The sequence below is a fragment of the Plectropomus leopardus genome, chromosome 12 (assembly GCF_008729295.1).
Source record: "Plectropomus leopardus isolate mb chromosome 12, YSFRI_Pleo_2.0, whole genome shotgun sequence".
NCBI classification, from domain to species: Eukaryota; Metazoa; Chordata; class Actinopteri; order Perciformes; family Serranidae; genus Plectropomus; species Plectropomus leopardus.
In genome coordinates this window covers 17,169,791-17,191,946 of record NC_056474.1, presented here as the reverse complement: position 1 = coordinate 17,191,946, position 22,156 = coordinate 17,169,791, and the positions used below count along the sequence as shown (strand labels likewise).

General features: G+C 39.2%; 1 protein-coding gene across 2 annotated transcripts in view; it reads right to left on the bottom strand.

Annotated features, from left to right (window-relative positions):
* Window positions 1-22,156, bottom strand: part of tcf3a (transcription factor 3a) — a 35,645-nt gene that overhangs the window by 9,394 nt on the left and 4,095 nt on the right. For both annotated transcript variants that reach the window (XM_042497196.1, XM_042497195.1), the window contains exons 2-15: window positions 22,017-22,113; window positions 20,968-21,040; window positions 11,503-11,576; window positions 10,051-10,126; window positions 9,338-9,378; window positions 9,044-9,179; window positions 7,991-8,040; window positions 6,050-6,149; window positions 4,163-4,299; window positions 3,882-4,026; window positions 3,707-3,765; window positions 3,491-3,569; window positions 563-627; window positions 249-422 (exon numbers count right to left, since the gene is read on the bottom strand). In XM_042497196.1, the coding sequence (XP_042353130.1) occupies window positions 249-422; window positions 563-627; window positions 3,491-3,569; window positions 3,707-3,765; window positions 3,882-4,026; window positions 4,163-4,299; window positions 6,050-6,149; window positions 7,991-8,040; window positions 9,044-9,179; window positions 9,338-9,378; window positions 10,051-10,126; window positions 11,503-11,576; window positions 20,968-21,040; window positions 22,017-22,070 (1,263 nt within the window). In that variant the 5' untranslated portion in view covers window positions 22,071-22,113. The remainder of the gene's footprint in view (window positions 1-248; window positions 423-562; window positions 628-3,490; window positions 3,570-3,706; window positions 3,766-3,881; window positions 4,027-4,162; window positions 4,300-6,049; window positions 6,150-7,990; window positions 8,041-9,043; window positions 9,180-9,337; window positions 9,379-10,050; window positions 10,127-11,502; window positions 11,577-20,967; window positions 21,041-22,016; window positions 22,114-22,156) is intronic.

Below are 22,156 nucleotides of genomic sequence, written 5' to 3'. Positions count from 1 at the left end.
CATTCTGTTCTCCTCTCAGTTATAGCAAAGTACTTTTTCAAGGATCAAGTCAAAATTAAGAAGACTGATTTTCAAGGTATTCCAGGACTTAAATTTCTGACTGTGGAATTCAAGTACTTCATCACCCCAAGCACCTTGTGTGAACCTTGAAAAGAGCTAAAAAAACAGGTAAACTGTTCTCACTGTTACACTGAAAATATCAGGTGATTTCTAGACAGGCTTCCTGTGCTGCTATTCATTCATCTCACCAGTCCTGGCAGGCGACTGGTCAATCCAAGTGCTGCACTGGTGAAGGCAGGAGGCAACCCTAAACCAGACGAGAGCAGGCTGTGCATCTCAGCCAGGCCCTGCCCTCCTTGTCCGCTGGCGTGACGCTGAAGAACATTGATAGCTTCATCCAGACGGTCCTCCACTTTACTCGGCTACAGAGAATGAAGAATAATACAGGATGAGACAGCAGCAGAGGTGATGCATGAGTGACTGTAGCATCCCCCTTTGTAATTTACTCCAATGATCTTTTGGTGCATCTCTGATGTTAAAATGAAAAGACACGTTGACTCACCATGGACTCAAAGTTGGGAGAAGGCGTGGCCTGGCCGGAGGACCGAGTCCACTGGGATGCAGAGCCTAAAAAATAAAAAAAAGGACAAGGTTTTGATTCATATCAGCTGAGCTCATGTTCTCACACTGATACCAACATATTAACTCACAGGTAATGGCCCAGAACTTAGTCGTGGATGTTTGATATTCCATTAAATGCATTTTCCATTTTTTTCTCAAGTTCACAGAGAGATGTTAGCGTTCGGTCGGTCAACAAGAAGCACTCCTGAAAACAAGCTCCACTACCAAGTAGATGACTGATGCAGCTGGGGCTTGAGCTTAGGCCTCAGTGAGGAACAGCAGACTACCAACGATTCTCGACTTATGGCCCACAGGATAAATATGGCCTGCAACGGGGTGTCAGGCGACCCATCGACCATCTTATTTTTATTTATTTTAAAGCCAAAAACAAACAGCACAGATGACAAACAATATATATGAAGCACACATTATATGAAGTGATACAAAGAAGAAGACACGAGACAGACAATGCAACATTAAGCTACGCAAAAAGCACATCACACATATAAAACCCACACACAATAGCACACAAAAGGTGGATGTCAAATTAAAAACAAGTCCAAAGGCCAAGATCAGTGAGTACAGAGCTGAGTAACTTTTAACTCTTTGAACCCCAGAGTGTCATCACTTTTCTTGTGCTGCTTTCAAATGCCTTTCACATGTATTAAAACTTTTGAGCTCCAAATTTGTGCAATATCTCTAAAAAAAAAAAAAAAAAAAAAAAAGGCAAAGAGCAACTTGGCAAGAATTGTCCTGCATATTGCTAAAAACAAATGTAGATTTAGAAAATTATTTCTATAAAAATAGTGACAAGGTCCAGAAAACTTCATATTTATAATTATCACATTAATGTATTTTGAATTATTTTATAGAATTATTATGGTTTTTAAGCAGTTTCTTGGTTCATTTACTTATTTTATTTGTTTTATGTGATTTTTTACTCTTTCCCCTTTGTTTTGTTTTGTTTTTTGTTGGTTTGGGGTTTTTGTTTTTGAAAGAAAACAAGCCAATTTGCCCAGATTTTAAAGGGTTAACTGTCTTTTCAAGATGGTTTTGAAAGTATTGAAAGAGGTGCAGCTCCTAACATTGTCAGACAGTGTCCCACTAATTTGTTGTTTAGAGAAAGAGCACTGTTTTTTTCTTTTTGCCTTGAATGTAAATAAAATGCCAGAATATATTTTAAAAAAGCATCAAAAAGGGGCTTGTTTTTTTTTTAAATCCCAGGAGACGATCAGCCCAGCAGACATCTAGGCTACGCCCTGAATGTCCACAAGTCTTAAAAACGCTCCTACTACTAATGTGATGGAGATATGAAACATGTAAATAGAGAATCTATAAAACATTACTTTCCTGCCCATATTTGGCCAAAGATTGATTAAATTGACAACCTTAAAGTAAGGTATTTCCTTATTTCATCTTTATTGGGTTCATGATCATTATCTTTTCCCCCCAAGTGTGTAATGAGCTTTCACATGAACCCAGCCCAGAGACAAATGGGGAAGTGTCACCACCCTCATTTTATTTTTACTGTATTCCCCCTTCCTCTCTCATAAGTTATATTTGGATGGTGTGTGTGAGAGATCAAGTGAAGGTTAAGCTGAGGATGGCGTACCATGAGTAATATTTACAGTATGTACAGATAAAAATGCCAGCGTCTGCAACTAACTACCTGTAAAATGTGCAGGCACGGCATGCAAAATGTATCTGCATCCCATTTTTGTTTAGTGCCAGCACATGAAAACTGACTAAAAAACAATCTGGGTTATTCATATTTTGCAAATCAGTCAGATTTATCAACGGTAACCCTGATCCGTGCTAGATCCAGTCATGCTTTTACTTAAGCTAATGCTCTGGAGACATTTTGTTTGTAGCTTTTTACTTGCCATATACACAATCTTGATAGCTTGATGTTTTTTTATGACTGCTATATGGCCTCTCAGTTAAGGTGAGCACTTGTCATTGTTTTGATCTTTAATTGCTAATTGAGTGTTAACTGAGTCCGGCAATTCAGAAACAAGTCAGTATACAGTCACCAATGTTATATATGTTTGTAAAAAATATTTGTCCTTCATTTGGTATCACTTAACAGCAGCAGCTAACTTCACACAGTCATCTTTAGTTAGGTACTTTTACAGAGCGGTCCATATTTTCAGCTTTATACTATACAATTACAGAACATGGAGTGTTTTTTTTTAAATTTGAGATAAATAATGAGAATGAAAATAAGATTTTTAATTAACAAATATAAACAAAAGAAGAGTACTTCAGGGAAATATACATTTCATCTTCAAAATGTCCTCAAATTTAATTTCCTGAAGACTCATTGAGTAGGTAATTCTTTCCATTACAAAGATTTAATTAATGCTATTGTGCCAGTCCTCTGTAGTTAATGCCTTTTCTTTGTAACTGCCTTTAACAGTTACACTCAATGTTCAAATAAGTATTGTGTTTTCATTTTAGCCCAAAATAACTTCTTCCCAATTAAATGTATTTTTAATAGCAAATATAGCCAAAAAGTATTTACTGTTGGACATGCCCAAAATAAGTGATAGTGATTGTCTTCCTGGGATATGTGATGTATTTTAAGTAATAAGTTTCACTGACAAATTGTGTTGGAATTTGCACGAGAACGTTAACATCACCAAATAAACAAAAATAAAGAATCTTAAAAATAATGTTTTACTTACACCTTTAACCCAACAGATGGAGCTACACTGTCACTGTGATCCATTCAGGATTAGTTACAATAACAACACACTTTTTAAAGATTTTATCAGCCCCTTACACAACAGTTAAGACCCTGAACAAAACTACTAAACAACCAGCTAACTTTGAGGCTTCAGAAAAAAGACTTGCTTTAATCCCTCACCTGAAACAGCCTGTGGAGAGCCAGAGGGAGTAGACGGAGACGGAGGGAAGGTGTTACTGTGTGGGTCTGAAGGATAGATCTGGACAAAGAAAGAATCTGGTTTAAATTCACTGAAATTTGACTTTTTTCTGTTACTATGCTGTAGAAAGATGATAACTAACATTTGAGTCTTGTGTGAAATATGTAACTCTAAATATATATATTTTTAACACTTACAGATGCCAGGGCTTTTCCGATCTCGTCACCTGAACTTCCAGGTACGGCACCTCGATTTGCTTTTTGGGTGGATAAAACGCACTTCAATTAGATTCTTTGCTATCCTATGACAATACTGCATGAAAACATAAACAGCAATTTTCACAAAAAAAAAAGCACACATTAAAGGGTTTACCCATGATGGTGTCAGCCATAGGGGGTGTGTGGCTGGGGACTCCGAAGCTGCCGGGGCCAGAGTGGAAGCCAGCAGGATGAGCCCCATTCACTTCACTGCCATGCATGGGGTAGTTTTGGGGAGAGAGGGGCAGCGGCTGCCGTTTCTGGGAAGCAAACACATCCAGTGATTTTTATGCACAAACAGACAGAAGCCCTCAATGATGCATTAGTCAAAAAGTGTCAAAGACCTCATTATGTCTTCAGAGAAAAACAAGACCAAAGTGCGAAGACACAACTCACCAGTCTGTCTTGGGGGTTGATGGCCGTAAAGGGAGCATGCTGGCTCAGATGGGGGGAGTTGCCCAGCATGGCAGAATAACCAGGCTGGACCATCGACCTGGCAGAGCCCCATGGATCAGAGGGCGGGTGGAGGCCTTCTGTCAGGGGACATCCAGCAGAGGAAGGGGGAGCATAAAGGGCGAGGGATAACCAGCCACAGGAGAAGAGAAGACAATGAAGGCCACATATGAGACATGTCACATTACTGTGATGACTTCATTCAACTGTGATGCACTATTCAGCACCCAGGCACCACAGGGTGTTCGCTAGGCTTGTCGCCGTAGCTGCATACAACAATGACATTACTCGCCCACCGCCCCCACCCTCATTTTTTGCTTACTTTATCAATACTTGAACGAACACTACAATTATAAACAGAAAGAGAGTGTTTGCTGTGTACAGCAGTGAAGTGGCAGGAGTCAGACTGGACGATGGTGGCGGATTTGGTGTTAAAGCAAAAAGTGAAAGCACTTATTTGGCAATATTTTGGATTCAAATCCAATTCTACAAGGAAACGTGATAATGTTAACTAATAATTTACACTACAGCAATTTAAGAGTATGTATGTATATATGTTACAGATGAAGTTCATGAATGAATCCTACTCCTTTTCCAACATTAAAGATTTAATTTCTTGTTGTTTATTAGAATCGATTAATTCATTTTCGTGTATAGGTTATCATCTAGTTCTGCTGTTGTCATTTTGTTAATTTTTTTTATGTTTGTTTTACACGTTAACATAAATATCTTGCAAATCAACTCAAATGGACTCTTCACAGGTCTGTTTAAGGCAGCGATCAGAAAGCTTCAGCTGATCCAGAATTGGTTGTAACAAGAACCAAAAAGGCTCAGTGTGAAACTCCAGTTTTCAGATCACTACAGTTTCTCAAAGAATGAACTTCGAAATTCTATTGCTTGTCCATAAATCACTAAATCACTGGTTTCAGTCTAAGATAACTGGACCAGTAAAAACCAGACCGATTCACAGACCTCTCAGATTGGCTGGTTCTGGATTGCCGGTTGTTCCCAGAGTCAAAACAAAACTGCTATGCTGCTTACATGTGGAGCAAACTGCCAGAAGAGTCAAGACTTGAGACTGTTTTTTTGTTTTACTCTGTGTGCTTTTACCTGTTTGCCATTATTGTTTTTATTTTATGGGGTTTGTTTGCATTTTTTTAAAATCATTATTTGTTTCTGGTGCTTTTACCTGTGTAATCTGATAAGCATTTTGGGTTGCAGTTGGGTATGAAAAGTGCTATATAAACCAAATCTGCCTTGTTTTTCCTAACAAGGGAAACGAGTTTGGTTACATAGAAGAAGCCACCAACAAATTCCAAAAATGTCTTGTGTTGTAGACATAATTTTAATGAATGATGGCATTAGTGCTAATCTAACAGTGCATTTTCTGTGACTATAAAAGTCAACTTGTGCTTAGACGGTTAAATGCTTTTAAAAACCTCAGCAGTAGAAAATTATGTGAAATTTGCTCTAAAAGACACTGAGTGTCATCAATGAATATAATTTCTCCTTAAATTACTGATATAATCAGTAACACTGATGTTGTCACGAGTTTAACGGGTGAGAAATTTTCCTCACAGCGGAGCCCCTAGTGTTCACTGGTATACAGCTACAGCACCCTGGTTTGTCCAGACTTCCATAAAAAATACTATGGGGAGCTCATTTCATATCCACATTGGCTACATTTGAATATTCTACAAATAAATTATATTACATATTATATTACATTTACCCGCATTAACAATAACTACTGTCTTAGTCAGACTGAACTTCTCAACCCAACACAATGAACAAGGGGAGGCTCTAAAGGTAAACGTTGTTTCGACTGACCTTGCATGTAGAACGGTGGTGGGTAGACGTTTCCTGCCTTGGAGGCTGGGTAGCCGGCACCATCCCTGTTAAAATCCTCTCCGGAGGCTGATGCATAAACCTATAGAAGATACACGAAGGAAAAAAAAAAACTGTTCAAGTGTTCAGCTCAGTGTTTGTAAACTGTGTCACAAATCACTACTGTAAACAAACTATATAGAGTATCTAACTTATTGCCCGAACGGCATGCAGTAAACATTATATGTGTCAGTTTTTGCTTTTTAACATACTCATATAATAAGTTCCTTGAGAGCTTCTATGTGCTTTGTGATTAGGAACACGACCACAAATTAATTTCCCCATAAAACAGAAGCTGGAATTAAGTGAAGTTTTTAAAATAAAAAAAAGATATATGCATTAAATACCTGATTAAACACAGCTCTAAAAAGTATGTGTTCCTCACTTCGCTGGAATCTTTTTTTACGATCTGGTTTTATTACTTAATTCAATAAACAGGCTGTTGCAACATTTCTGCAGACTGGAGCACTGAGCATCATGTATCGAATGTGCAGTGTCAGTGATTTCACTGAGCTCCGTCTCCCATCTCTATAGGGATTTTACATTTTATCCTGTTAAACTGAAACACCCTGAAAATGGTTTACAGATGCATAATTCGCACTCTTTAACACATTTATATGTGACCACACAATGGGAGATGCAGTCGGATTTGGTGCATAGTGTAATGGGTATTAAGGAACCACTGTTCTGAACCATCATATCTTTCTCAATCAAGACTATTTGAGACAAAAAGCAAGTATCAAACTGCATCTGCAAAACTCAAATCCAAATGGACTGAAGTTTTCTTCTGTAATTTGATTAAACAGAGAGAAAAAGTGGAGGAAAAAGAAGGGAGAGGAGAAGAGGGAACGGAGAGATGCACTCCTAATTACTGAACCATCTGCCGAATCCTGGATGGCAGCCAACTCCACTGGCAGCTGGGATAGAGGGATGGGGGAGGGAGAGAGAGAGAAATGGGAGAGAGGCGGCGGGAAGGGGGGGGGTGGGCGGGAGGAGGTGGGGGTAGAGAGGAGCGGGGAGGGGGAAGGAAGAAACAGAGAAGAGAAGGAAATAGGGTGCCCAGAGAGCGAGAGTGGGAGGGAAAAAAATGAGGTGGAGTACGAACTATCAAACCCCAGTATGAATTCCCTTCAGTGATCTAACGGGTAAACTTGGCAGAGGGAAAGAAATGTGGCCGTAAAGTAAAGGGCCTACAAATACAACACACTATAAATACATGCTGCAAATGAGTGACTGGTTGAATGAGTGGCTTCCCCCCCCCCCCTCCTTTTTTTTTTTTCTCTCTCTTTTTTTTTTTTTTTTTTTTTTTTTTACATTGGTGGTGCAGATACACAGCTGTAAGAGCTGGATGTCCTGTAATGCAGCTATTTTACCGCTTTGCGAGCCAAGGAGAGGCTTAAAGATGTCGAACGGAATGTAAAAAGAGGTGTAAAAACATGACAATATGCCCACTGAGCAACAGACGTTGCCACCAACATTGTCTCCAAGCTTTAGCTCTGTTACAGACCAGGATTTATAGGCTACATATAGCCAGATTTTAGACCATATATAAATAAATACATTGAAAAAACATACAAACCTGGGAATGATTCCAAAAAGTACTGCATACCCTGCCTTTACATTATGAATGATTATTTTTGTCATAAACACAGAATATATTTACTCTTTCATCTAGGCTAAGGTTAAACATCTACTATACGTTTACTATTCAACCTTGAATAATCAAATCTGTCAAGAGACAAAAAAAATCTTGTCGTCCTAAGACAAATAGACGTATAATAGACATTTACTGAATATTTTTTCAACGTTAAATTGCTCAGTGGGTGAGCTGCCATGGACTGACTGTAGTTCAAGGCTGCAATGTTTCTGGGCGCTAGTACTCACTGAGGAGGGCAAGCCAGGGGGCACCTTCCTGATCTTTTTTGGCTGTGGTCCTGAGGGGAGGAAGACAGGGAAATCACATAAGTATGCTCACTCACACACACAAAAGCCACATTCACACTAAAATTTTTATTCTAAAACAGCATTTTAAAACAATCTCTGTACACAAAAGCATTTTTGCACAATTTTACAAATGATCAAAAAAAGGGATAAAGGGGCGCCCAGTAGCTGACGCCCCATGCACAGAGGCCACGTCCTCGCTGCAGCTGTCACAGGTTTAATGCCGGGCTCAGCCCTTTGCTGCATGTCATCCCCACTCTTTCCCTATTTCACGCTTAAGCTTTCCTATCTCCAATAAAGGCAAAAGCCAAAAAAAGGGGATAAAAATCTGAAAAGGTTTGTAGAGCTAGCTATAATGTTTTGGCTCAAAATGCTATCACTGATGAGACCTAATCGCTAAGTGAATGTGGGCGTCTGCATATCGTTTTGAAGTGTCCATTTCCGCCCGTCCAGAATAAAACTCTACCTCAGAGTAGTGTGGAAGCGAAGTGTCAATGTAGCAATAGTTATGCATTTTGAAAAAGCATGCAAACATTTTATTGTAGATGTAAACAATATCAAGATTTTTGATGACACACTGTACTATGACTTTGTTTTCATGATTTTGAATGACATACAGTACACAGGGAAATCAAATAAACATGCTTTTAACTTAATGCAGGGATGACTTTACAACCACTAATGTAGGGATTCATTGATACCACCCCTCTTGCCTCAGAAATCATGCTGAATCAATCTGTCCAACTGTCTTGTGACCACTTATCAATGCCTAATCAAAAGGTATTCTAGTCCTCTGTCACAACTTTACTCATTAAGAACTCACGGTGATTTCACTTTCTTTAACTTAGCAGAAGTGACACTTTTTAAAACCTCAGCAGGAGAAGTGGTGATGTACACAGACTTAAATATAGATTAGAACAAAGAGAACTTTTTTATCTGAAACAAAATCTAATGACTGTTCAACACTCTGCTTGAAGTGATCCTTTACAGTCTTACCAACGGGCTCCTGTGAGGGTCTCCTGCGAGAGTTGCTTCCCTCATAGGACGAATAAAATTGGGGGTTGGACTTAAGGCCAGACGGGGAGAGGGCGTCAGGACTGGGCATGGGCATCTCACTGGGCATGAAGCCCGGCTAAAGATGGTGGGAAAAAAAGCACAAGCTCATTTAGCATAAAAAGAAAATCAGTATCATTAAATTCAGAATGATATAGAAAAGAAAACTGTCAGACAGACAGAATTTCAATAAAAGAGCATGATGACAAACAGGGACAGGGTGATACTTCTGACTACCTGTGTTGCAAATGACGAGTACGCTCCACGCTCAGCCTTTCCTGTTAGGAGAAAGGAATATAAAATGAGGTCATGATCATGAAAATTGGGCTTTTATGTTAATATTAAATCACAATCTGCCCATTCCCTCTTTCTCCATTTGGGTGCCCCCCATCTGCTGTGAGTGTATATGATGATGTGTGGTATTTATGGCTGTGGACAGCAAAACAACAACAAATTGGCCCATTATAAATGGTTCAGGGGCAATTGTGCCAAACCTCTGTCCCCTCCCCTGACAGTTAAACAGAGGAGAGCTATAGGCTACCGTTGTCCCAGGGGAGAGCCTTGTTTGTGCATGGGTGCCCTTTACATCCCCCCACCCCCTCCCGCCTTGAACACACAAACTGCAACAACAACATACGAAAGAACCCCTCCTCCACATCCTCCCTGATTACCTTGCTCCCTTCATCCGTTGCCACTAAACATAAATATGGCTTGCCCTAAAGAGGCACATCAGTGTCAAACCTATGAATGACTGCAAACAAACAACCTATTGTGTTGGTTCAGTCACACAGTCCATTGATATTAACTTGAGTGAGCATGTTCTTCTGTCAATAAGTCCTATTATTGGAAACAACAGCCCCAAATGCCCCTGATTCTCTTTGGGTTTTTAAAAAAGGCGATGTGAAAGTTGTGGTGTGCTTCAAAAGCTCAATTCAATTAATCTTTCTTACCAACAATCCCTGATCCATACAGTGGGGCAGAGGCAAGGCCCTCTTGCTCACTATAAAGGCCTTGTTCTCCATAACCCTGAGGAAAAAACAGCAGAGACATTAGGGACATAAAAATAGAAACAAATAAACAAAGAGTAAATAAATGACACAAATATTTAACACCCCTTTCACATCAAAGTGGCTATGTAAGAAAATAAGATGCTATGTGTTGATGTGAGTTGGTCAAAAAAGATTAGCTCTGAGATCGTGTGCCAGACGTTGTTTTTAGGCACGTCTCACACTGCTCTGTTTTGGGATGAAAGGGTAAATATGGTATTCTTCAGCAGTTAGATAATTACTACAAGATCATTATTCGATTGTTGCAGGGATCCATAAATGGCATATACCTATATTTTTCATTTTGCATTTGGGTCCCATGAAAAAACATAGATTTTACAATGTTTAAATATGAGGGGAAATTAAGCCAAAAGTGTGGACAGGTTAACAGCTTCATTAGTACATGATCTAATCTGAGGATTGTTAATAATCGGACTAAAATATTCCAAACTCTGTCTGAAGTTTAACGGATGCAACTTGAACCAAACCCAGTTCTATAAAAATATCTATCTGTGTATATGTGTATATGCTCTTTACATCTAAGAATGTACATACAGATTTGTTCAGTGGTTCTTTATTTGTATTTTGAAAAAACAAAATAAAATAAAACAAACAGTTTAAAAAAGTGTGGACAAGGTGACATGTCTGCCAGAACGATCCTTTCGTGTGCGCAAGTTGTACGTATGAAACAAATAAATCTTGATAGATCAGTCCAGTTGCGATTTTGCACCATCCATTAAATCTAATCTTCCCGAGTTACCCCAGATACCCATTTGTGATGGGCAACAGGACCGAGATATCAGCTATCTGCAACTGGCTGATTACATAGTAATTTTTGGGCAATTTTTGTTATCTTATTTTGCTTGGTATGGGTACTTAAGGCTTTTTAGGTATTGACTGAAAAGAGATAGTTAATTAAAATAATCTGAAAACTAGTCAAGGTGGATTATTTAATGTGTGTGTGCGTGTGTGTTTTTCTTGTAACTTTTTACTATTTTTTTTGCTCATTTTGGGTTGCTCGTGGCCCTCCTCTGAAAATTTTCACAGAAATCAAGCCAATTTGCTCAGATTTCAAAGGGACTCGGGGTGAGGAACCAGGTGATAACTTGCTATTTACCTACTTCGAGACTGGTGCTATATCACTGATTCAAACGCAGGTTGAAAACTTAATAATCCCATATCATAAATTGTGTGTGAATGTGGTTGTCACGGCAATCTAGCAGCTCTCAGCGCTGCTAGATTGCAGTGAATGTATGTACATTCTTAGATGTAAATGACATGATCGCCAAACGCTGTGTTGCGTTGAATAGCATCTACACAGCCAGATTCTGTATCGTAAGTGAGGATAAAACGTACCCTTCCCTGGTGGAAAGATGGACTGTTCTGTTCTCCTGCCCCCCAGGGACTGGACCCACTCCTGTCATCTAAACCTGTAAGACAAAGAACTGGATTAGGCCTGTTAACCACGAAAAGGAAGGCACATTCTTAAACAAGGACTTACACTCAGGCTTTGCAAAACTAAATCTAATTTCAGTGAATGCTGAAGTTGACCTGCTTTGATACAGGTTTTTTAGGCTGCTCAAAGTAACCTCAATTGAAGAGCTTCACTTCACAGCTCACACAGAGACAGCATAGTGACAGCGCTGTCACATAGCGTGGATATGAGCTGTAGGAAGTTTGAATAATTAACACCCAGTATGAGGCTCCCAGAATCATCCTCGACATTCTTCATTCTCCCACTCCACTCCTTTACATTTTCCATGGCAACAGTCATTCGTCCCCCATCTATTTTCTCACACTTGGCCTACACCTTCGCCGTAACACAGACGCATGCTGAAGGTCTCAGTCCTTTGTAGCTGACACACGTTATCCCTGGCCGGAGTATTCAGGCTTTCACAGAGGTGAACGTGTTTGAAAGGAGCGATTTTAAAGATTGGTGAAGCAGAAATTCCTGCCCGTCCCCTTTCTCTCAATCTCCTCTCGAACTGCAACACAGCATCTCTGGGGGAAAGCTGAAGCTTAATTGCGTACTGATTTGCATAATTGTGCATATTAATGAAGCTCAGCGCTATGAATATTCATATTTTTGTTTTGTTGTCTAATTAAAAAGCGGAGAGGAGAGAGGGGAGGGGAGGGGGGCTAGAATCATGACAGGATCAGCAGTAGAACAGACTGATGGGTCCACAGCGCTGAGAGCTGCTAGATTGCCGTGACAACTGTGATCTATACACACGACACCAGCAGAATAAGAGATGAAGGAGGCAATGTCTTGTCCCCTCTCTATGGCTGACTGTCAATCTCCACGTCAATCAAAGACGATAAAGAAAATGCATGAACTGTTTCTTTCCGCTATAAGTGCAAAGCTCCAGACAACAAAAAGGCCCCAATTCAATGTTTTGTGTTTCCAGACTGCATTATGCTTTTCTTGACAGTTTTGTTACCAATACTAAATTCAAGTAAGCCAGTAATTGCAAAATTAAATTGTCAGACATATGTGGAAAAAAAAAGCTTTCATTTTTGGGGAAACATTTCATCTGCCTCACACCTACATTACCATGCAAGGCTCCTGCTCTTTTTCTCGGGATCATTTTACAGGACTGCTGGTTATTTTAATTGATGATCTAACTGGTTTGACAAACAAGAGCCCTTTATACACAAAGACTGTGCTATAGGGGCATTAGAAGTCCCTTCTTTACGCCTCTTTTGCATCTTTACACAGAGCCAAACAACGTCGGCATAGTGTGGGATTTTAAATGGCACGCCCGCCATCTGGGAATTAAAAAAGGCGTGATGTGACAACACATCTTCCTTCAGTTTGACATATAACATACTCATAGGCATTGCTTTATAAACAATAACATTGGCATAACATAGCAAAAACCATCATATATATATACACACACACATACATACAGACACCATTTTGGCGCTGTTACTACCTCCTGTGGTGACTTGAAGGCAAAACCACTCTGTCTCCACAATTCTGCGATCGTACCGTATATACAGAATGGTGAGGCAACATAACGGCCTGAAATTTCCGCCTCAAACATGCAGTATTAAAGGGGCTTTAGTCAACATCCTGCATCGTCAGGGTCAACCTTTCTCGAGCCGTGTATCAAATTGTTGTTTGAAAGACAGACATTACAAAACATGCACCTCAAAGGCATTTGGAGATGAGTGAACTGCAAACACTTCTGAACTTAACTTGTTAGTGACACATTTCCGCTGCCAACTAGCTGCATACAGCAACGTGTATCACATCACTCTATAAACGTTTCATTGGTAATGCAGCGAAGCACTAGATTTGAAATACAAAAGACATATTCCTCAAAACAGTAGACTTTTGTTTTTTATGAATATTAAAAACACTTTCAAAACATTCCATTAAATCCAAGCCATTTCCAAACCTGGAAAAAAACTTTTTTTAGGAAATCTTTAACCATGGGAACTCTTATTGTTCCTCTCTGAAAGTCTGATTTAAAAGACGTGCAGTCTATGGTTTTATCTCATAAATGATAAAGTAATCTCTTACATGCTAAGAAAATTGACCACTTGATTATAGAATAATGCAAACACACCTGCAGGTGTACAGCACTTCACTTCATTAGTACTGGTGCAGTCCCTGTGAGAGAATCGCTCATCCAAATAAGTCACTCTTCACTAACATCATTCAGAGTTTAGGCCACTTAAGTAGTAATGTCATCCAACCTGCATGTGCTATCATGTGGCGTGATTTTAGGGGTGTGTTTGACACTTTTTCACAACATAACAAAGAGCACCCTATTGAAAATACACTTATCCATAAAATATATAACTTTAACATTAATATAATCCTAAACATACCATAGCCCTTTCAGATGGCAATGTTATCCATTTTGGTGAGCTCTGATAGACGGCCTAACAGTTCATTCATCACTAAAGGAAAATGGGAGAATGCTGAAATAACTTTCACGGATAACACAAGGTTTTCCAGGGTATTTTGCTTTTTCTCAAGTTTTCCATGTGTTTTCAATGACTCGAATTTTGTCACTTTTTTTCTCTCAGAACAGTCTGGAAAAAAAAACGCAAAGCACATTAGCAAGACACAAACATGTGGTATTTTTACCCTCTTGAACTACGGATTGTAAGATGTTAGAAAAAGAAATGTGAGCTGTCACATTTCATTCCACAAATAGCAGAGCGCATAACACATTTTGCAGAACACTAACACCAAACCGTATGTATGAGTTTGGGAACAACTTAAACAGAATCTATTGGATTGTGTGGAGGAAATTATGGGCGGGATAATGTCAATATTCACAGCTTAAGGAGTGGAAATATGGGATAAATGTTTAAGACATGAGTGGAAATAAGATAAACTCAGAGGGAGTAAAGGGCCATTTAAATTCATTTAAATTAACCCTAAGCCTAATTTCAGCTTGTTGACAGAATAGCTTTCATGAATCGTGACAACTCCATATAATCACATTTAACACTAAAAACCAACAGTGGGATGAGACAGTGGGTTCTATTATTGTGGCCACTGTTACGTGTATTTTTATTAATACACTGGAATAATAACTTTCCACACACAAATCTATTTGGGCTTCAGCTCCGAGAGTAAAACAATTGCATGTGGTGTATTAACATAATAGATCTGAATCACCTGGTCAGAATTACAAGGCAGGTTTATATATTATATGTCAACATGGGGATGTTACCTTGTCTGAGTAACTGCTTGATGCATGTTGTGAAAATGAACAATATGTTCCAATTTTTAATGGGACATCATTTCAGTGTTGCCAACTTAACCATTGTGCCATTGCTTTGGTGACTTTTAAGACACCTATGATAACTTTGTCACACAAAAAGTCACAGAAATGAGCTAACACCACATTAGCTATGTTAAAACACACTGAAACAACCTGCAAGGTATTCATGTATGAAAATGACATAGTTTACTTGTTCTGGTTATTTAGTGTACTTTATCAGAGAAGTCCAGAAAAACTAGGCGTGTCTGTTTTCCCCCTCAAAATTCCAACATGTAAGACCCTCTTTAAGTTGTTTTTCTGGCTTTTGTGATCTTTTCTCTGCCAATTCGGGTAGATAAATATGTCTCCATCCTCTGTTTAAAAACGCATTAACAGTATCAACATCTCTATCTAGGGTCGCATCCACCTAACCCTTAAGCCCCTATACCCCTCTTATAAATGGCAACATCATCAAATTATTATCATGTCTTTAAAAAACATGAAGCACCTGTTGGAAACACATCAATTTAATGTTCCAAACAAGCACCATGTTTGGGGTTGGATAGGGTTGTTTCCTTTCTCACCATCTCCAGCAGGGTTTCCTTGATTGAGGCATATTTTGTTGTTGTTGTTGTTATTTGTCTTTCTTTCAAGTTTTTTTTTTCAATTTGTAATGTGTTGACTTTCTTTTATCACACTACTTCTTTGTCTTATTTGCACCTGTTATAGTTTTCGTATCTACAAAGAGTTACACTGCTGCTTGTTTAAATAAGATTGCTACAGAAGTGTCTGGTGAAAAATTGCATTTTATATGACAAAATGGCACTGAATCCTTTTTCATTTTTCCATTAGCAACACCAGAAGTGCTAAAACCATGAGATAACTATGACTAGCTCTACTCAGCCAGACTACAAGGACTGGAGAGAGGAAAAATGAAGAAAAGGGTGAGTAACATCAGACAAATTCTCTGGTGAACCCCAATGCACTTCTCCCTGCATGCAACGCCCCTTTAAGCATGGCTAGTCTATAATTACACAGGAAGAGATACTGGAAACAGACAGCCAGCCTGAGTCATAGCCTTCATGAAAAAAACTCCAGCACATACATTGACCAAACTTGCAGACATGTCTTAGTTTTTACATGAACACTGCCCCAGGCACCTATAAATGAGTGTGCCGTTTGTCTACACACCTTCTTCCTTCCCTTGCCAAAGTGAGTCACACAGACACAAAGCATGATGTCAGGTCAAATCTCAAGAGAGTGAACACTGTTAATGAAATACTGAACAATGTACAATAACATAAGCCTGGCTGTTTTGACCTGTGAATCACCGGAGACTGCTCAAACACAAAAAGTATGCGCTAAACCACCTCTACAAATACAGCTTACATTAGAATATCCTAGTTCTGATACTTCATGAAACTATATACACATTTTTACAGCAATATACGACAGAAATGACAACTTTGTACAAAAACAATTTCTTGTGACTGTATGATCCTTTAGTCTTTACGATTTGCCAACACATCTGTTTATAAAAAAAAAAAAGTACATTTCATGCAAATTTCGAACTCTTCCCCTTCTGCATTTCAGCCCCTACTTAAGTTTAAAAATATTATTTTAGGATTCTCAGTTTCCAGAGACCAAAAAACGAAAGCGCGCTGGAATCACTTTAACTGACTAGTGAAAGGGTTTGAATACGCACATAAGACTCAAACAGAGATATTATCATCACTGAAGGCTCTAAAAGGGAGGTTCCCCATAGCCACACATGTTAAACCTCCACATCTTCCAAACTTTAACCATGGTGGGAAAAAAAGGCATCTAACTGACTCTATAAGGAAAACACGTGGCAGCTGCTCAGCAAACAGCAGGAACATAGTTACACTAAGTTGGTTTCTTTGAAACTAGTCATATGATAGCGCATGTTTAGGTAGGCAGAAACACAGAAAAGCATTTAAATGACCAATTTCACTACACATAACAATAGTGCTGCATATGAAAACAGACTGACCAGAAAACTTAATGAATTTATTTATCTACAATTCTCAGGTTAATTGTCATCCTGAAACACAAACCTTTATTTACCCATATATCACACATCTACAGTGTGATGCATCAGTGTTTTTGAATTGAACTGAATCTAGAAGACAGTACTCTTTTAAATACTGTGGAGCCAAAATATAAAACATAAACTTGAACTTTTTAACAGATTCTATGTCTTTGTCCCAGTACAAAAAGAAACTTTAAATTGAGTTGATGTCAAAGAGATTCTTTTCTGTATAGATCATAGCGGTGTTGTGTGGCTGCTGTGTTTCAGTATCATACTGACTTATCTGATGATATGTTTATTTCTTTTCAGTAGTGATGATTGGGTGGATGATATGTATTGATGCTGATATTTTACTATACATCATGTTGTATTTTTAAATTTTTGTATATTTTATCCTTCTCTATAGTTGAGGTCCTTAGAAAAGCCCGTTGTTGGGTTTCTAACTTACATGCATATGTGAACAGTTATATCCCTTTTCGTTTTTTTTTCTTTATATCTAAATGTGCAGCTGAACTTAAGTAAAGACATGGATTACAAATTGAGGTGCTTTTTTTTAAAAAATTATTTCAGCTACATATGCTGCGCAAATAATCATCTGAATCAGCAGTACTGCTCTTACCTATCTAAGACAGGAAGTATGGCCTCATGCAACATGAAATCATTTCACAACATGGGAAAATATGCCTTCTTTCTACAAGTGAGGTGAGAAAACTGAACATACACAAGAACATTAAAACAACAAAAAAACAGAAAGGTAATTGCTGTTTTGAATTAACAGTTCATACATCTGCCCAGCACCTCTGTGTAGCGCCTCTGCCCACAGCATGGGTTGACTGGTACAGGATTGACTCTCTATCAAGCAGATCACAACGACCTGAGAGATGAATGTGATTGTGTCTTTACATTGCTTGTTCCGATTTGTGATGATGACGTGAAAATGCCCGACAAATATCTAAATCCAAACGTTGCACAAAGAAAAAGTACTGGGGGATTTTAATACAGTGTGCGTATCTTTTGTCTGATTCTTGCCTCAGTTTGATTGTATGATCCAGCACCTGTGAAGGTTTTTTTAGATGTGCCCTCCACTTTGCTTGTTCAAAACTTTAAACAGTCCCTGTGTCCAGCAGTTGTTCACCAAAGCAAGTCAAAACTCTGATTCAAAATTTGTGTTGATAGGCGCATTATTGAACATTGGAAGGAGCCAGACTAGCCACTACCATGCTTCCAGTCCTGATGCTAAGCTAAGCTAATTGCTTCCTGGCCCAGCTTCATAGAGTGTGTCACGCACTTATCCTCTGTAAGCTTAAAAAGGCAGCTGCTAAAAATTCCTGGTTTGCTCCTTGACAAAGAGCAGCCACTGTGGTCAACTTTAAATCCTGTCAGTAACAATATATTAGGACGGCTATGAAATTTCACAGCAAAGGAAAAAGAAGTATAAAATGTCCAAAGAAACTTTTTATACCACTCTGGCATCATAATCAACTTCTCTACTGTTCATCCACATGCTCACTATCTTCCAGCCAGTCATTGTTTTGCCAATGTGTGGCTGAGTACCAGGGAATACACTCAATGAATGGGTGGAGAACTGAAAAGTGGGGCAGAAGTGCTATACACATTTCTGTGAACCCTGTTAAACTTTCTTCCTGCTCTGAGACCAGGAGTCCACTGTAAATAACATGAAATTAAGCAGACCATGATAGCTGCTCTTTGTAGAGTAGGAAACAGCAGGGCTCCAGACAGACCAACAATCTGTCAAGTGCGACTAAACCCTGGGTGCACCTGTGTGCCTGACACTTAGATGCATGTGATGTGGAACCAAATTCACGAGCAGAAGTTTCATCCGGAAAGCCGTACACCATTAGCAACATATGCTTAGGTCAGCACAACAAGCTGATTGGCGTGCACAAATGACATGCCAGAGCTAGGAGACCCTCCCTCAGGTTCACGATCAGCTACGACAGCACCGGAGAGAGTTGTATATGAGACGAGGACAGTGTGTCAGCATTTCAATGTTTGGTATGTGAATCGAAACGCACCTAATATGCAAATGCACATTTGACGGCATCTCCAGATGCACTGATGACCCAGGGTAATCATATATTTGTTTGTATTAAAACATCTACCGCCACAAGTAGACTGTCTATTTTTGGAGCTGGACTGTTCATTGGGTGTGTTATATAAAGTTTGGTTATTCATTGCATCACACTCTCGAAGCACAGAGCATAATTTGGGCTCAGAGCAGCAGGACATCAGGCGCACTGTAAGTGAAACTCAACTGTCTTAAAGTTTGCATTCACTCAAAGCAGCTGCTCCTCTCATCCATTGATCTGATCAGCTCTGAGTGGATCCACAGATCAATTAACCATCCCAAAAGTCACAAAAAGCTGCTGAGTTAAAAAAAGAAAAAGAAAGAACAAAAAGCTCAACTTATTATATACGCACATGTAGGTGCAAGGCAATCAAAACACAGCATACATGAAGAAAAAAGTAACGCCTGCACACTTTTGTGACGTGTGTGCAGGTGTTGCTTTTTTCCTCATGTACCCTTACTTTTTGTAAGGAAAATATTTCACCAATGTTGCCATTAGCCAAAAACTCACTTCAGTCTCCTGCAAAAAGATTTTTCTGTCTTTGACATTGGCACTACTTTATGTTCAAATTAAATGAAAAACCGTATGCATCTCTTTTTCCCCTGCTGTCCCATACTCGCACCGAACCATCATGACTCCTAAACTAGGGTATGAACAAAGCCATTACTTCAGTGTTCTGTTACATCCTGAGTTTAGATATTATCAAAAAGTTAGTTTGGAGAACTATTCATTTTTTACAGTCAGAGAGGGTGAGTATTTGATAATAAAAGGATAGATTTTGGGTGGAGTATGATTTTTAAACTGAGGGACAATGCCATGGGCAGCCGTTGGATTGATAACATCAGCGTGTCTCTTTTGTAAGCACACACCTTGCTGTGACAAAAGAACATGTAAGTGGCCCTCAAATGAATAGAAGAAATAGAGCCCCGTATACCCCACCCAGCCACCACTTGTCTTGTCTTTCATCTTTGGTGCAATATCCTGTTTCATTTCTATCACCGGCCGAGAGACCTACTGCACTTGAAGAGATGCGAGGGTGACGGAGACAGGTTCATGTTGGGCAAGTGGGTCTGCTACAGCGGTAATAGAGATGGATGGTAGACATATTTAAAAGCTAACCACTTTTAGTGTGTGACAGCAATACAAAAGGGCACAGAGACACTGAAAATAAAACAGTCTAATCTTGAGTGTAACGATGCCTGCAAACATGTCCTAAAGCTAACTTAAGGGCTAGGCTGGTAAAGTTGGTGAAGATGGATGATAACTCCAGGTGAAAATGAGTTATGTAAAGAAGTAGGGTAGGAGATTGCAGGACAAGGGAAAACACTTGAGATTAATTGGGCTGTTCCCATCAACCCCCACCCTCTGCCTTTGTCCTGAAGTGATTGAATGGTAACAGCTGAGAAGGTGAGGGAAGGGACACCTGCAAGGCGAGGATGAGGAAGTGTTGAGGAGATGACGCTTGTTCTACATAACATGAAATAACCCGACAATCTTGCCTGAGGTTACTGTTACTGTTACTGTTAATAATCTGTGATCTGAGATACAATTCATGCGAGCAAGTGAAGAACAGGAGCAAGTTTCCTTTCTGTTACCCTTCAAAACACTATCAATGAATACAGAGTAGTTAGACAACAAGAAGCTCTAAGGGCCTGTAACTACCACGCTTTATGGTCAGGAGCTGTACTAGGGAGCATTTCAAACCTGTAAGGCCTTTTCAGCTTTACTTTCAGGTGAGAGGAAGGAATGAAAAGAGATTTTTTTTCTTAGTCATATTATTTGTCTGACATTTCTTTTCTTTTTAAATCAAAATAATCAAAACTGTAAGAAAAACACAGTCAATGTATTAGGAAGGCAAAAAAATAGAAAGTCAGGAAAACATAGTAAATGAGAAAGACTGGAAATTGTAGAAAAACTAAAGAAAAAGAAGAGGATGTTTTTGTCTTACCTGAACCTGAAAACTGACTGCTGCCGAGAGTAGTCGGCCGGTTCTTGCCGTTTGAAACTGGAGGCTCAAACATCTGAAATGAGAGACATTATACTGTATGCTGTGGTCCATCTAACATTTTGCTGAGTTGTATCCTCTTCACTTGTGCAAAGGTTGATTTGGTGGAAAGTCAAACTATCCTACCATGTACTCTATCCTGTTCAGTCATAAGCTACAAGGGGCATGAAGCAGGCTTGGGCAGCATCTGACTAAAGTATACCAGGATATTTAAAAATCCCAAAGTTATGTTTTTCAATACCTTTCTTCGGTCTCTTCTAGTGGAACACACAGCTGAGGTGAAAGACACCTTGACAGTTAGTGGTGGAGGGATAAGTTACAGGACTGTAAACAGCTGATGGCCAGCAGCGGCACATTTACATCTAACTTGATGAATTAAGGATGTATTTTGACCAAACCGGAGCTGGTGATTGTTGAAACAATGGACTTACATACTAACTTACTAGCAAGAGTAAACAAAAAGGCTTGGGTGAGTTTCATTTTATGTCTGTCGATAACGAAGTGTGTTTTATGATGAGTTAACAGGGCAATTAAGCCTTGTTAGTCTTTGATGAACGAGAGAAAGTTGAATTCAAAAGGTGTACAATTGTATTCCTCAGTTTAATAAGGAAGACAGGTGTGAGGATATAAGTTTTCTTAATGTTTTGTGGGTTTCTATTGTGTAAGTAGCACATTGGGGTTGCCATCATATACCATAAACCCCAGTAAAATTTGAGGAAGGTATGAAATATTACATACCACCCAAGCCTAGCATAAGGCAATCTACACATGCCAGCTTTGACTGAGTGACTGCTAAAATTAACGCGACACAACAAAGGTCCATTCTTCAAACCTTGACCGACTGGCCCATTCATGGTTGCCCAATATTCATTCACATTTCAACCTGCCTGACAACTTTTCAGGACTTACTATAAAAGTTAATTTGTAACTGAGAACATAATGAACCGTTAAGGATGCATTTTCAGATCAAGCAATCTTCAAAATGATCTTACCGCACTAAAATCCAGCAAGTCGTTGAGCTCCTTGTCTGTTTCCACTGCAGCCATTCTCTGCTGCTGTTCACTTGGCCCTTTCAGTCTCAGCAAGCGACTACAAGTAGAGGGGAGGAGAACATGAGTATATATTGTCTGTT